The sequence below is a fragment of the Natrix helvetica genome (assembly GCF_964273705.1).
Source record: "Natrix helvetica genome assembly, chromosome: 1".
NCBI lineage: Eukaryota > Metazoa > Chordata > Lepidosauria > Squamata > Natricidae > Natrix > Natrix helvetica.
In genome coordinates this window covers 132,806,385-132,819,869 of record NC_138548.1, presented here as the reverse complement: position 1 = coordinate 132,819,869, position 13,485 = coordinate 132,806,385, and the positions used below count along the sequence as shown (strand labels likewise).

Sequence of the window (13,485 nt, the reverse complement as noted above, 5' to 3'; positions counted from 1 at the left end):
AAAACCAAAACTAATAACTAGGAACTTTAAAAGACCTCCTTTGATTAGATATATAAAGTAAATTATAATTCTTACATCCCAAGTTTCCATTTCCAGTGTTAAAATAATGCATCAGAATTCACTATTATGAAAATAGTTGTAAAGAAATAAAAAATTAAACAAAGTACTGCATGTTAAGCATATACATCATTGCAAACTTTCTCTAATCAGACTTACAGGTGTTCCGGGGGCCACCCTAGACACTATGACAGGCATCTTCTGGTCATATCCACCCTTTGAGAGAAACATAAATAATGAAAAAATGAAAAAAAAAAAACTCAAAAGTATTAAAGTAGCCAAAGATATAATAAAATTTTTAATACCTTTACATTGAAACCAAATCTGCCATTTTCATCAGGTCTTATTCTGATCAGAACAAGATTGTCATGAGGAATTCCACCATTTGGCTGCAAATGAAAACAAAGTAATTTGGGTAATGAAATCTCAATAAGAAAACAAGCAAGCTCAGAGAGCACCAAGGACCCCTCAAACAAAGCATTGTTACACTAACGGCAACTTCTACTAAAGAGCTACAGCTGAATTTTAAAAAGATCTATAATTTCTAAACGGATTATTTTATTTTCTTCTAATAATTGGAACTCAATTGTTTTTCATTGAGTTATGATCATGTAAGCACAAAATTGCATAGGGAAGATAGAAAGAAAATATGTAATCTGATTTTAAACATACTGAGCTACATTGAAAAACAAACCAGCAAACATAGGTTGAGTCCTTCTGCTTCTCATAGTCTTTCAGTTTTCTGAAACAGACTTTAGATATGTAGAGAGGAAGGAGAAGCTTTTCCTGATAGACAGACATAGCTGAATGCTCAAAAACAGGGATTCGGTATTTGGGATGTAAGATAAGTGCATGCAGATATAGTTTATTTAGTATAGCCTTTATTGTCATTGTACAAAATAAATACAATGAAATTGGTTATTACAGTATCCCATTGCTAGGGAAGAATTGTGTGTAAAAAAACCAGAAAAATATAGCTTTTCCCCCCTTCTGGACAAAATCAAAGGGTTTTTTTGATAAGGTTTTTCAGAAGTGATTTGCCATTGCCCCCTTACTAGGGCTGAGAGAAAGTGGTTGGCCAAAGGTCACCCAGCTAGCTTTGTGTCTAAGGCAAGACTAAAACTCTCCTGGTTTCTAGCCTGATGCCTTAACCATTACATCAAACTGTCTCTCCAATACGTAGCTAATGCAAATTAACATGCAAGTATCATTTAACAGATTTATAAATTACAATAATTGAAATCAATGTACATAAGCCCTATGTACTGTTTTAATATATTCCAATGAAACAAGTGTGAAAAACCCCTTACAGTAGATTTTTCGGGAGACGAGGAAGAATCATCATCATATGTTTCATTTATATGGTTATCCAATTCTATCTGTGAATGTGAATAATGAATTTGGTTCCAACTATTCTTTTTAGATTGTTTAGGTGGCAGTGCAGGTGGTTGGCCATCTATAGGGGTCTCTTGAGACCTACATATAACATGAGAAAATAAAAATACATGTTGAAAACTTATTTACACGTTAAAAAGAATGCATCTCTAAGACAACCCAAAATATGGGTGTGTGAATTTTATTACAAGTCATAATCGACATAATAACCAACAGAATAGAAGACAGTATCTAAATGTAACATGATTAGAAGCTGGAGGGGGGGAGGGAGGTTTCATATTTGCTTCTGCCCACTGCAGCCCACTATATTTTTGAGAAAAATTTCTTAGAAAAAGCCAAGAGACCCAAGAAGGACTTCATGTAGGCTGTAAGGCATTGCAGTGGGAAGAAATCAGGTAGCTATAGTTTATACAAGAGCTGTAATTTCTGCATATAATTTCTCAAAACCTAGACCAGCCTTTCAGTGAAAGCACTAATTTTTGCATATTGTTTATATTCATGATTCCAATTGCAAATTAGGACCTTGCAATAAAATGTTATTTTGTGCTCATGCGGTTTCATACTGTTTTATTCCCCTTCACTTCAGTATACAAATCTGATCAGTTTTTCAGTCCCACTTAATATGTTATAGATTTTTCCTTTTATGTTTTTCTTTCAGTTTATGTGCAGGTAACTATGTCTATACTTCTGAGCTTCCCAGAACATAGTAATACCTTTCTCTTGCAAAAGATGGTTTTTGCTAAATATCAACAGACATATACACAGGAAGGAGGCTGCATAATACCCTTATTTGTAGAAAGCCCCCCCCCCCCTAAAAGCACACTATTTTAACTAATATTCTTACATTAAAAATGTAAAATTAAAATTAGGGTCAACAGAAATAATTCTTTTTTGTGTTACAACCCCTGGTACGCCCTGGTACAACCCCTGGTATGGGAGGGAGCTCACTACTCCCTCTTTCTGTCCTTCGGCTCATTACAGAGGACCATCCAGGCAGAAAACCATATTTTTATTTAGCACAAATACAATATATATATGGCATATAATAATAAGTTTGAATTTATATGGCATATATGTGTGTGTGTGTGTGTGTGTGTGTGTGTGTGTGTGTGTGTTAGAGAAAGAATTTTGTTCTAAAAGCTTAATTCTGCCACTTTCTATTAGGCCGCTTATATGCTTTATATTCTACTACAGAGTTTCCAATGGTATTTTAAACACCCAGTTTATATGCTTGCATGACAAAGAATGGCTGATTTCCTTTCATTAGGAAAAACATTTGGGTTCCCTATTTGGCATTTTCCAAAGCGGGGGATAGATATTAATGCTGTTTGTGGCAATCTCAAATTAAATGACAGATCAGTGTTTCCAGATATGGTCAGGAGGAAGGGGAAGGAAAAGCACAAACGGTTACACCATAAACCAGGTATGACAGATGACCCAAACACACCTATATCCACCGTTACTGAAATCCAAATGCACTAGTAGAAATCTTTAGGAAGTGTCTTGTAGAAGATAATGTTCAAAGTTGGCCTGATAATATGCTATTATTTTGCAATTTGACAAGTCTGTACAGTAATTCATCTATAGTTTACCCAAGTTGCTAGAAATTCATGTATCTAAAGTCTTAATGACAATTCATTAATTCACACTGCGAAACTGAAAATTTCAATATAATTCCCACAATAGCATATCCAAGTAAAAATAACCAAGGTTGTCACTGACTCCTTTTCAGACTCATTTAAATTAGCAGGCTTGTGAGTTCACTACTCTCATATAGAAATGCAAGGTACAAATGATTTCATATATTGCTACTGATTTACAAACCAGTATGCATTACTTAGCAACTGTTCTTCCCAATTTTAGTGCTATGGAACATTTCCATTACAACATAATAATATCCATATCCAGGATATTATCGTGTTTAAATTCTTTCTTTTTCAAATTGATACAGTAAACAAAATTTACAACATATACACAAAACTGGACTAATATAATACTATGCTTCCAATTGTAATACATTGTAATGTATTACCATAATAAAGTGTGAGGATTAAGAATAAACTAGAAAAAAACTTCCTAACTTTATATTCACCCAGTTAGCTATTAATTTCCTTTGAATGTTTAAAATGATGGATATATAAGTTGAATACTTTGAGTGCAAGTACGTAGTTTCTGTATTGTTTCTTTCAACAATGTGCATAATCAAATAAAAAAAATGAAAATTTCCTATTCAGCCAAGCGCTATGTCACACAAATCTGATACTGTATCTTCCAAGGTTATTATATTTCTTAAAAACAAGTAATGTATTAGTACAATATATATGAATTCTACTAATTTTTCCAAAAATTTCCTTAAAAGATTAAATCTGTGGTATTCTAACACATTAATATTGAGTCATGACCCATTTTATTCAAGGGAAACATGAGAAATCATTTCTAATAATTGTTTAATGCATATTTAATATTTATATGGCTATTTGAGCGTGCTATCTTACACTGTTTAAAAATATTTACAGAACTATAAGGTAGATAAGTATTATCTCCAACTGCACAAATGTGTATGTGTGTGTGTGATGGTTGCAAGATTGCTTATATGAAGCTACCTTAGAAATTTATGAGATTTGCTATCATTATGCTATATGTTTATATTCTATACAAAATTAGATCCCTTATGTTACTCTTGGTTTTACTTACAATTAAATATAAAAATGAGATCTGCCAACCTTATAGCTATGTGGAAGAAATATGAAAAGACTATATGTTATAGCAGTACAAAATGTCTTTCAGGATTACAAAAATCAAACTTACGGTGATGATTCTAGAATTATACTATTGGCCTGTGTAGAAGAAGGCGACCGATGATTTGCAAATACCTCACTGGGTGAAGTATGGACTACATGGTCTACTAAATGTCCAACTGAAGATGGCCGTAAACGGTTTCCCTCTTGAATAAATGTAGAGTTGCGACTGAGCATGGAAAGAACAGTTATTCATTAACCTATTAGTAAAGATTTGTAAGTTCTGTGCTTTTAAATAGTTTTACCAGCATTTCTAAGAAATTATCAAATCAGTTTCTATAAATGCTACTGCTTGCACTCCTAAATGCATGCTTTCCGTTGGTGTGAAAAGCAGTCAATTAATAGTAATAAAACAAAGTTTGTAAGAAATATATTAGAAATCAGTAAGACATTTGTAACCACAGTACTGAAGGCTATCTGTAACACTGACTGACATCTATACAAATGATATATGTGTGGCATGCATCAATAGATAAGGAACCCCCAACGTGAATCCTAAATGGTGTCCTAATATTACGCCATTACTCCAGTACAAATATTTTTTTTTCCTTCTGAAGAATTTTTGCAAGATATATATTTAAATAAAAAAAACTGATCTCCTTCCTTTTCATGTAGCTTGCTAGAAAAAGAGGAAACTGAAAAACAGCCACAAAGAATAAAGAGGACCTCCCTGATTGTGGTTTAGCTTGTACAGGAAGTAAAATGCATTACCTTTATAGATAGATAATAGTATTTGTGCAGAGTTCTGAGTTCAGAAATATGGTCTTCTGCACTGATTCTGTAAGACTCACTATTTATGTAACTAAATTAATGGAAGTTCCATTTGAACAGAAAGAGAAACCTGAATAGATATTTTAAAACTATAGTTCAGTTATATAAATGCCCTGGATAAATTACAGGCTTATATAACTGAAAAAAATGTGAAAGCATCCAGTTCCTGATTTAAATCGATCACAGATTGCCATTATATTTAAGTCCTAGTTATCTTAATATATTGCTTATTTAAACAAACCTCACTTTCCTGTTTCAAAATTTTCTGCTCTTCACAGCAGGCTAGATGGGATAAGCCTACATAACTTAAAGTAAACCCAGATTAGCCACATTGTGCTAAATTATGCTGTGATATACTTTTTAAGGAAAGCCACAATGTAACCAAGAAATGAAAGGGATAAATCATAGGTTATTCAAGACACAACACCGTGGTTTTAAATTAATTTCAACAAAATAAGTAATACAACTTGAATGATGCAAAATACAATCAAATTCTATGTCTAGATGTACTTTCTTAGGAGTAAACCTATTAATTACAATGAAATCTAGATACAAGAGATATTATACAACTACTATATATAAAACACATAGAAAATTTGTTCAAAAATGGTTTAGATATAGTTAAAATTAGGTGTTATACACATATTAAAGACAATTTTCCCTCATCCTTAATGATGCTTTATATTTACTTCCTGCACAAATATAATCTGTCAACTAGATGTGAAAAATATTCTGAAATTAGCTATAAATAAATCAAGATTCTTTTTTTTTTCAACCATGGCTGTACTGTAAAATGCTCAAAGGGGACAAAGTTTAATTATAATTCTGAATATTATCCTATTAAAGTTAACATGCTGTTTACATCTCACAGTAAAGGGTACTGAATAAAATTATTATCAGTGGGAAGTTTTCTTTTCCCAGAATGAAATTGGGAAATGCAAGCACTTAAAAAAGTCTAATATATTGAGCTATTAGCAAAATCCTGCCTCAGTTATGTGTGTGTGCTTCACTATGACATTATTTTAGCACACCAAGAAATAATGTTACAATGATTTACTTTTATTAATCAAATGAGAAACAGGTAACTTGTTGTAAATGGATTATTCAACTTTACTTACTGATTAGGGGTTCCAGGTGGAGAACGGGATGGTAAACTTTGAGTTTCTAACCTGTCATCAGACAATGAATTTCTGCTGACAACCTCCCAGTCCATCCCACTTATCAATTTGCGAGCCAAAGGTTTACTTGGGGATCTAAAACAAATTTACACAAAATTACGTAGAATGATGTATTTGAAACTACTAGAAATTGAATTAAAAAAAATAAAATAAAATAAAACTAGCCTTCTTTTTTATAGGCACTGATATGCAGTGCATGTTATTTGACCATTTTTTCCAAAGATAGACATATATTCTTATGGGACTATTTAGAAGAGAAAAAATGCAACGAGAAGAAGAAGAACTAAAGACAGAGCAAATTTTACAGTAATTCTGTATAGCTAAGAGCTGAGAATTACCTACAGTGCCACATATGGGGGAGGGGGGGAGGAAAGCTGTTTGTGAAAGAAACAGTTTCTTTCTTTTCTTTCTTAACTATAAATTAGTCCCTCATTGCATTCAAACTAAACCACTTGCAATGGAGAAGTCAAACCAACTTTACATTATTATTAATAGCATGGACACAAAAATCCAGACTTTTAGAAGAATTCTATTTCAAAATTACAAGCAGTGCTGCAATTTCAGGGCTTCAGATATAGTGAACACACGCAACACAAAAAATAAAGATATGTGACACATTTGTGCATTTAAAAGCTCCAGCTCTGAATAAAATTTAAGAATGTTTATTGACTTAGCTGGACCATAGCTGAATATGACAATCAGTTTTTAAAAATCTAGCCATAATGTAGCTGTGAAAGATACAAGTGATTACACATTTTTCAACGATTCATAGAAATTGATTTAAAGTGTGAGATTTATCTTACAGATTTATCTAACACAATCATTATAATATCAACTATATTTATTTACGCTTATGTTCATTCTTAGTATCCCTATGTTACTAGCTCAAATGTTATTATTTTCTAGACAAGGTTGTTAGAAAAGGTTTTTTCTTTAAAAAAACTACTACCATATCTCTATGAGTTAAACCATTTCTAAATTGCTTTTAAGGACAACAGGGATAAGCTCTGTTTTCTGCAAAACTTGAACTGCTTATCCAAAATATAAGGAAAAAGAAAAATATAAGGCAGCCTGGATAAAAATATTGCCAACTTTTTGTAGATTAAATGAGCATGTATTTTCTTTCTAGGAATGATGCAACTGTTTGAAAAACTCACCTTAATGATCAAACAGAAAACTGCTTCAGTAACTTGATAAGCCAGGCAAAAACACTGAACTGTCAAAACTACGTTTAGAGCATTATTAAATGTTTGAAACTCACAGTCCCACCCACTCATGTCTGTTACCAAAACTTCCTGTTCTTTGTGGAAATTTCAAAGAAGCATTTGCCTCATTACAACAGTATATCTTCTACTACCACAGCTTTATATAGTTTCCTCTTCTAATATCTATGTGCTTGAGATACATTTAATAACTAATCAAAGACAACAACGACATGACTGACAAGACAACGCTGACAATACTCACTTTGTAAAGGTTAAGATCTGGGCCCAAAAAAAGGCTCCACTCTCCTTTAGTGTAATCAAGACAATATTATTGAACCCTCAATAGTTTTTGTGATCTTCCATACAATAGATACAGTAATGCACTCTTCTGGCTTCTAGTCCTTCTTTTCATAAAGTTTGTCTTTGTCATCTGCAACACATCTTTTCCTTTGGAAAATCCATTTAAAAAGACTTTCTTTCTTTGTATTCCCAACAGCCTTTTCTGGATTTCCAGGGTAAGCGAATGGGTAATCCTTGACTTAAAACCATTCATTTACTAACTGAAATTACAACAATATTGAAAAAAGGGACTTCTAGCCAGTCCTTGTACTCATGACTGTTGCGGTCACATGACAAAACTTTGGGTGCTTTGCAACTAGCGTGTATTTCTAAGGTTGCAATGTCCTGAGATCACAGGATTGTCATTTGAGACCTTTCTAGAGGGTTTCTGACAAAGAAAGTCAATGAGGGAAGCTGGATTCGATTAATGACCATACAATTCACTTAATGACTGCAGTGCTTCACTTAACAACAGTGGCAAAAAGTTGTAAAATTGAATGTATCTCACTTAATGACCACCTTACTTAGCAACCGAACTTCTGGTCCCAATTGTGGTTCTTTCTAGGGATTATGATTACCAACTAGCTTTTGGAAGCCTTAGACTGGTTCTGGTTCCTTCTCTCTTCATCCGCTCTGCATGGTCCAGGAACACTCCTCTCTGACCCCGAGAATCCACTCGCCATTTGATTCTTCCTTCATCTTGAGAGATTCAAACTTTTCACTCAGTTCGCCCTGCCTGGTTTTCTCCTTCTATCTCTCTGTTGCTTTCCTCCTTTTGCTCATTTTCTTCTATGGTAATCTTCATTAACATGAATTTTGTTTTTTATTGCCTTTCACCTGAAATTGCGTTTCTGTTTTTACTACTGGTAACCATAGAGGAATGCTTTATAATATAAAGGTGTACAGTATAATTTTTAGTGTCCAATTAGAGAAACTGGGGCCAATAATAAGCAAGTCCAAATCAGTCCTTCCAATTTTTTTTTTGTGATTGAAGAGGTGGGATTTTTTATCTTTTTATTCAGTTTTCAGTTACTGCTTCTATTGATGGAAAATACTCAGAAATTATATTGCTAATTTTTGGCAATGTGTTATTTTAAAGATTTTTTTTAAAAAACCCAGCCTTTATTACTTTATAAATAACTCAAGGTAGCAAACAGACTCAATATATCTTCCTCCTCCTATTTTCCACACAACAACAACCCTGTGAGATGGGTTGAGCTGAGACAGAGTGACTGATTCAAGGTCACCCAGCCAGTTTTTATGCCTAAGGTGGGACTAGAGCTCACTATCTCCTGGTTTCTAGTGTGACACGTGAACACTAGACCAAACGGATCTAGATAAAAAATGCTCCACAATATCACTTTTGAACTCCATTAGTTTCTGGCAAGTCTATGACCCAAAGAGAATAGTAGCAGGAGATATTCTAGATGGAGTTAACTGAACAAACAGAGAAAACAATATGTGTAAAGAGTAAATGGCATTCTGAATTTTTGTGTATCAAGATTTCCATCAGATCTTACTCATCAATGCCGAAAGCCAATGGAGTCTTGATCAGCTGGCATGTCTCAATGGGAAGTATGGCAACAACCCAGTCCTGCTCCTTCTTCCATGTGTCTAAAATTTTATGTGTCAAGAGAACTTCTATCCAGGGTTATTATTGATTGGTTATACCCAATAAATTTTGAGAGTAAGGATAAATCTAAATAAGAGGCTATATGAATATGTTAATCATACTGCATGTAAGTCACTTAATTGCTTACCTGGCAAACACTCTGTCCTTGTTTGCCCTTTCTTTGCCATATTGTACAGACTGGACTTCTGTTCTCCCACTGAAATGGAAGCGTAATATTGAGATTGTAAAGAAAAATAAGAAGTACCGTATTTTTCGCCCTATAAGACGCTCTGGAATATAAGACGCACCCAATTTTAAAGGAGGAAAATCTAGAAAAAAAAGATTCTGAACCAAATACTGTAGTAAAATATTTTATATCAACTGTATAAAGTTAACAGCAGTTTAAGAACAATTTTATGTCAACCATGTAACATATCTTTACTCTCATTAACAGTCAGTAAAGTCAGTAAACAGTGAACAGTTTTCAGTGAAAGTAACAAAAATAAGGCTGTAATGTTTTTATTCGAACCCCAAGAATTCCTCTTCTTCGCTGCTATCAGAAATGAGGAAGGACAGATCCACGCAGTCATTGTCATCACTTTCTTCCTCACTTCCTCACATAAGTTTTCTTTCTTTGTTTGTTTCTTTCGTCTCTCTCTCCCACTTTCTTTTTTTTCTTTTCTTTTTTCATTTTTTCTGCCTTTCTTTCTCTTTCTCTCTCTTTCTGTTTCTCTGTGTGTCTGTCTGTCTCTCTCTCTCTGTGTAGCTTTGTCTCTCTCTCCCTCCCCCCTCTCTGTCTCTCTCTGTCATTCTTTCTGTGTGTCTGTGTGTCTGTCTCTGTATCTCTGTCTCTCACTCTCTCTCCCTCCCTCTCTATCTCTCTGTGTTTCTCTCTCCTCCCTTCCTCTCTGTCTGTCACTCTGTGTGTATATGTGTGTGTGTGTGTGTCTGTCTGTCTGTCACTCACTCAATCACTCACTCTGTGTGTGTGTGTGTGTGTGTGTGTCTGTCTGTCTCTGTCTGTCTGTCCCTCTCTCCGTCCCAACTGGAGAACCTTTTCTGTCCCCTTACCAGCTCATCCGGGAAGATGAGGAACGCGAGGAGGATCCCTCCCCCCCCCGTGGATGGGCTCCGAACCAGCGGAGCCTCGTCCTTCTTTTTAAGCAGGCAGCTATCAGAGAGAAGAAGGCAGCGTGGCTTGTGCAGCAGCCAAAGATCGCCTGCTTAAAAAGAAGGACGAGGCTCTGCTAGTTCGGAGCCCAACCGCGGGGTGGGGGAGGGATCCCCCTCGCGTTCCTCATCTTCCCAGATGGGCTGGTAAGGGGACAGAAAAGGTTGTTCTCCAGTCCCAGATTTCAGCTTCCTGGCTTCAGTATCTCTGCTGAGGAGGAAGAGGAGGCGGGGGCACATTGCTGAGAAGTGGGCAGGGCAGAGGTGGGTGCAGCGCTGCTGCCCTTAAGGGACATGCTGGCTGGCGTTGCTTCAGCGCGCCCTGACCGCCAGCTCCTCCATGCACAGCCCGTTCACCCCCCAAAAAAGACAGTTTTATTTTTAAAAAACGCCTCTGCAGACGATCTTGAAAACCTGCGAGGTTGCTTTTGGAGGGGAAAGACGGGCAGCTGTGCAAAGGCTTGTTTTAAAACTGCAGGTTCCAAGGCTGCAGGTGCCCAGGGAGGGCAGCAGGGGCAAATGCTGCCGCCTGCCCCCTCCCAAAGCAACATCGCAGGTTTTCAAGATAGTTCGGACAGGTGTTTTTTAAAAAGAAAACCCTGAAAAAGCCGCAAGATCTGGAGAGAGATCCAGCCAGCCCGAGAAGACATTTCTGAGAAGAGATCTCACCATTTTTTGCATCGGGGCATGCTGCAAGGGGGGGGGGGAGACCTTTTCCAGCTGGCACAAAGGACTTCCCCGGACTTGCTTTAGTGAGTACGGGCCCGCACCTCCACCACCACCAATCCGGAAAAGGTCTTTGCTCCCTCTCTCTTGCAGCAAGCCCCGATGCAAAAAAACACCAAGGACTTGCGAGTGAGTGACAGGGGCGGGACTTCCGGGTTCATTGACCAACCGGCAGAAACCCACCACTGCCCAGGTGGTTACATTCGGCCTATAAGACGCACTGGGAGTAGGGGATTTAGCTATCACTCCCCTGTCATGGTCTGATCACTCACTGCTCCGGCTCGACTTTCCAGCCGCTACTCCCCACCGCGGGGAGGCGGAACCAGATTGCCCAAGATGGTTCCGCCCCAGGCGCCTGATGGAACCTGACAGGTTCCAGACGGAGCTCAGGCCATTTCCTGTAGCCCTGACCCACACCCGATCGGAGGACCTAGTGGCTGCATGGAATAGTGCGGCCGCTGGGGCCTTGGACCGGGTGGCGCCTTTGCGGCCTCTCTTGCGGCAGCGAACCACCCAGGCCCCTTGGTTCACCGAGGAGCTGAGGGTGATGAAGCACCACAAGAGACGCTCTGAATCTGACCGAACTCAGGTGAGAGCCCATTTACGGACTTACCTTGTGGCGTTAAGAGTGGCCAAGTGTCAGTATTGTGCCACTCTTATTGCGTCCGCAAATAACCGCCCTACCGCCCTGCCGCCCTGTTTGGGGTGACCCGCTCCCTCCTCCAATAGAGGCCGCAGGAAGCTCCTCTGCAGGGCAGAGCAGAGGAATTTGGGGAGTATCTGCAGGACAAAATCGCTCAGATTCGAAGCGAGTTGGTCCCTACTAGTGGTCTGGAAGGGATGTCGGAGGCGGGTCGTGAGGTCCCATTCTGGGAGGAGTTTGACTTTGTTACTTCCAAAGATATGGACAGGTTGCGTAGGCGACTGCGAGCCTCCACATGTTTATTGGACCCGTGTCCCTCCTGGCTTGTACTGGCATCCTGGGAGGTCACACGAGGCTGGCTCCAGGAGTTAGTCAACGCTTCCTTGAGTGAAGGGTTTCTGCCGGCCGCCCTGAAAGAGGCGGTGGTGAGGCCCCTTCCTCAAGAAGCCTTCCCTGGACCCAGCTCTGTTAGCCAACTACCGTCCCGTCTCCAACCTTTGCTTTCTGGCAAAGGTTGTAGAGAGTGTGGTGGCACAACAGTTTCCGCGCCACTTGGAGGAAAATGATTATCTGGACCCGCACCAGTCCGGTTTCCGGCCCGGCCACAGCACAGAGACAGCATTGGTCACGTTGGTGGATGATCTCTGGAGGGCCAGAGATGGGGGTTGCTCCTCCATCCTGGTCCTATTAGACCTCTCGGCGGCTTTCGATACCATCGACCATGGTATCCTATTGCATCGATTGGAGGGGTTGGGGGTGAGGGGCACCGTTTTGCGGTGGTTCTCCTCCTACCTCTCTGGCTGAGTGCAATTTGTATTTGCAGGGGGCAGAGGTCGACCTCGAGGCCGCTCTCTTGTGGGGTGCCACAAGGGTCGGTCCTCTCGCCTCTCCTGTTCAATACATATATGAAGCCGCTGGCCGAGATCATTCGTGGGTTTGGGGTAGATTGCCATCTGTACGCGGATGATACCCAGCTGTACATCTCTACCCCAAACCACCCCAACGATGCTATCGAAGTGATGTCCCGGTGTCTGGAAGCCGTACGGATCTGGATGGGAAGTAACAGACTCAAGCTCAACCCGTCCAAGACTGAGTGGCTGTGGCTACCGGCACCCCGGTTCAACCAGTTTACTCCATCACTGGCCATTGGGGGTGAACGTCTGGCCCCCGTGGATCGCGTACGCAATTTGGGCATCCTTCTGGATACCCGGCTGTCCATGGATGACCATGTGACAGCCGTGGCCAGGGGGGCGTTCCACCAGGTTCACCTGGTGCACCAATTGCGTCCCCTATTGGACCGGAGCGCCCTTCGCACAGTCACTCATGCGCTTGTGACGTCCCGGCTAGACTACTGTAACACTCTCTACATGGGGCTCCCCTTGAGATGCACCCGAAGGCTGCAGTTGGTTCAGAATGCGGCCACGCGGGCAGTCTCGGGAGTCTTTAGCTACTCCCACGTAACACCTCTCCTGCGCGGGCTACACTGGCTGCCTGTGGCTTTTCGGGTGCGTTTCAAGGTGTTGACCATCATCTTTAAGGCGCTCCATGGCACAGGACCTAGTTATTTGCGGGATCGTATCCTGCCCCATAC

The 13,485-nt window shown here is 39.2% G+C and overlaps 1 protein-coding gene across 3 annotated transcripts in view; it reads right to left on the bottom strand.

Annotated features, from left to right (window-relative positions):
- The window catches only part of PTPN4 (protein tyrosine phosphatase non-receptor type 4), a 113,552-nt gene that overhangs the window by 25,618 nt on the left and 74,449 nt on the right, over window positions 1-13,485 (bottom strand). For all 3 annotated transcript variants that reach the window (XM_081937942.1, XM_081937941.1, XM_081937943.1), the window contains 6 exons: window positions 9,504-9,572; window positions 6,140-6,274; window positions 4,261-4,419; window positions 1,368-1,533; window positions 363-446; window positions 217-273 (listed from right to left, as the gene is read on the bottom strand). In XM_081937942.1, coding sequence (XP_081794068.1) covers window positions 217-273; window positions 363-446; window positions 1,368-1,533; window positions 4,261-4,419; window positions 6,140-6,274; window positions 9,504-9,572 — 670 coding nt within the window. The remainder of the gene's footprint in view (window positions 1-216; window positions 274-362; window positions 447-1,367; window positions 1,534-4,260; window positions 4,420-6,139; window positions 6,275-9,503; window positions 9,573-13,485) is intronic.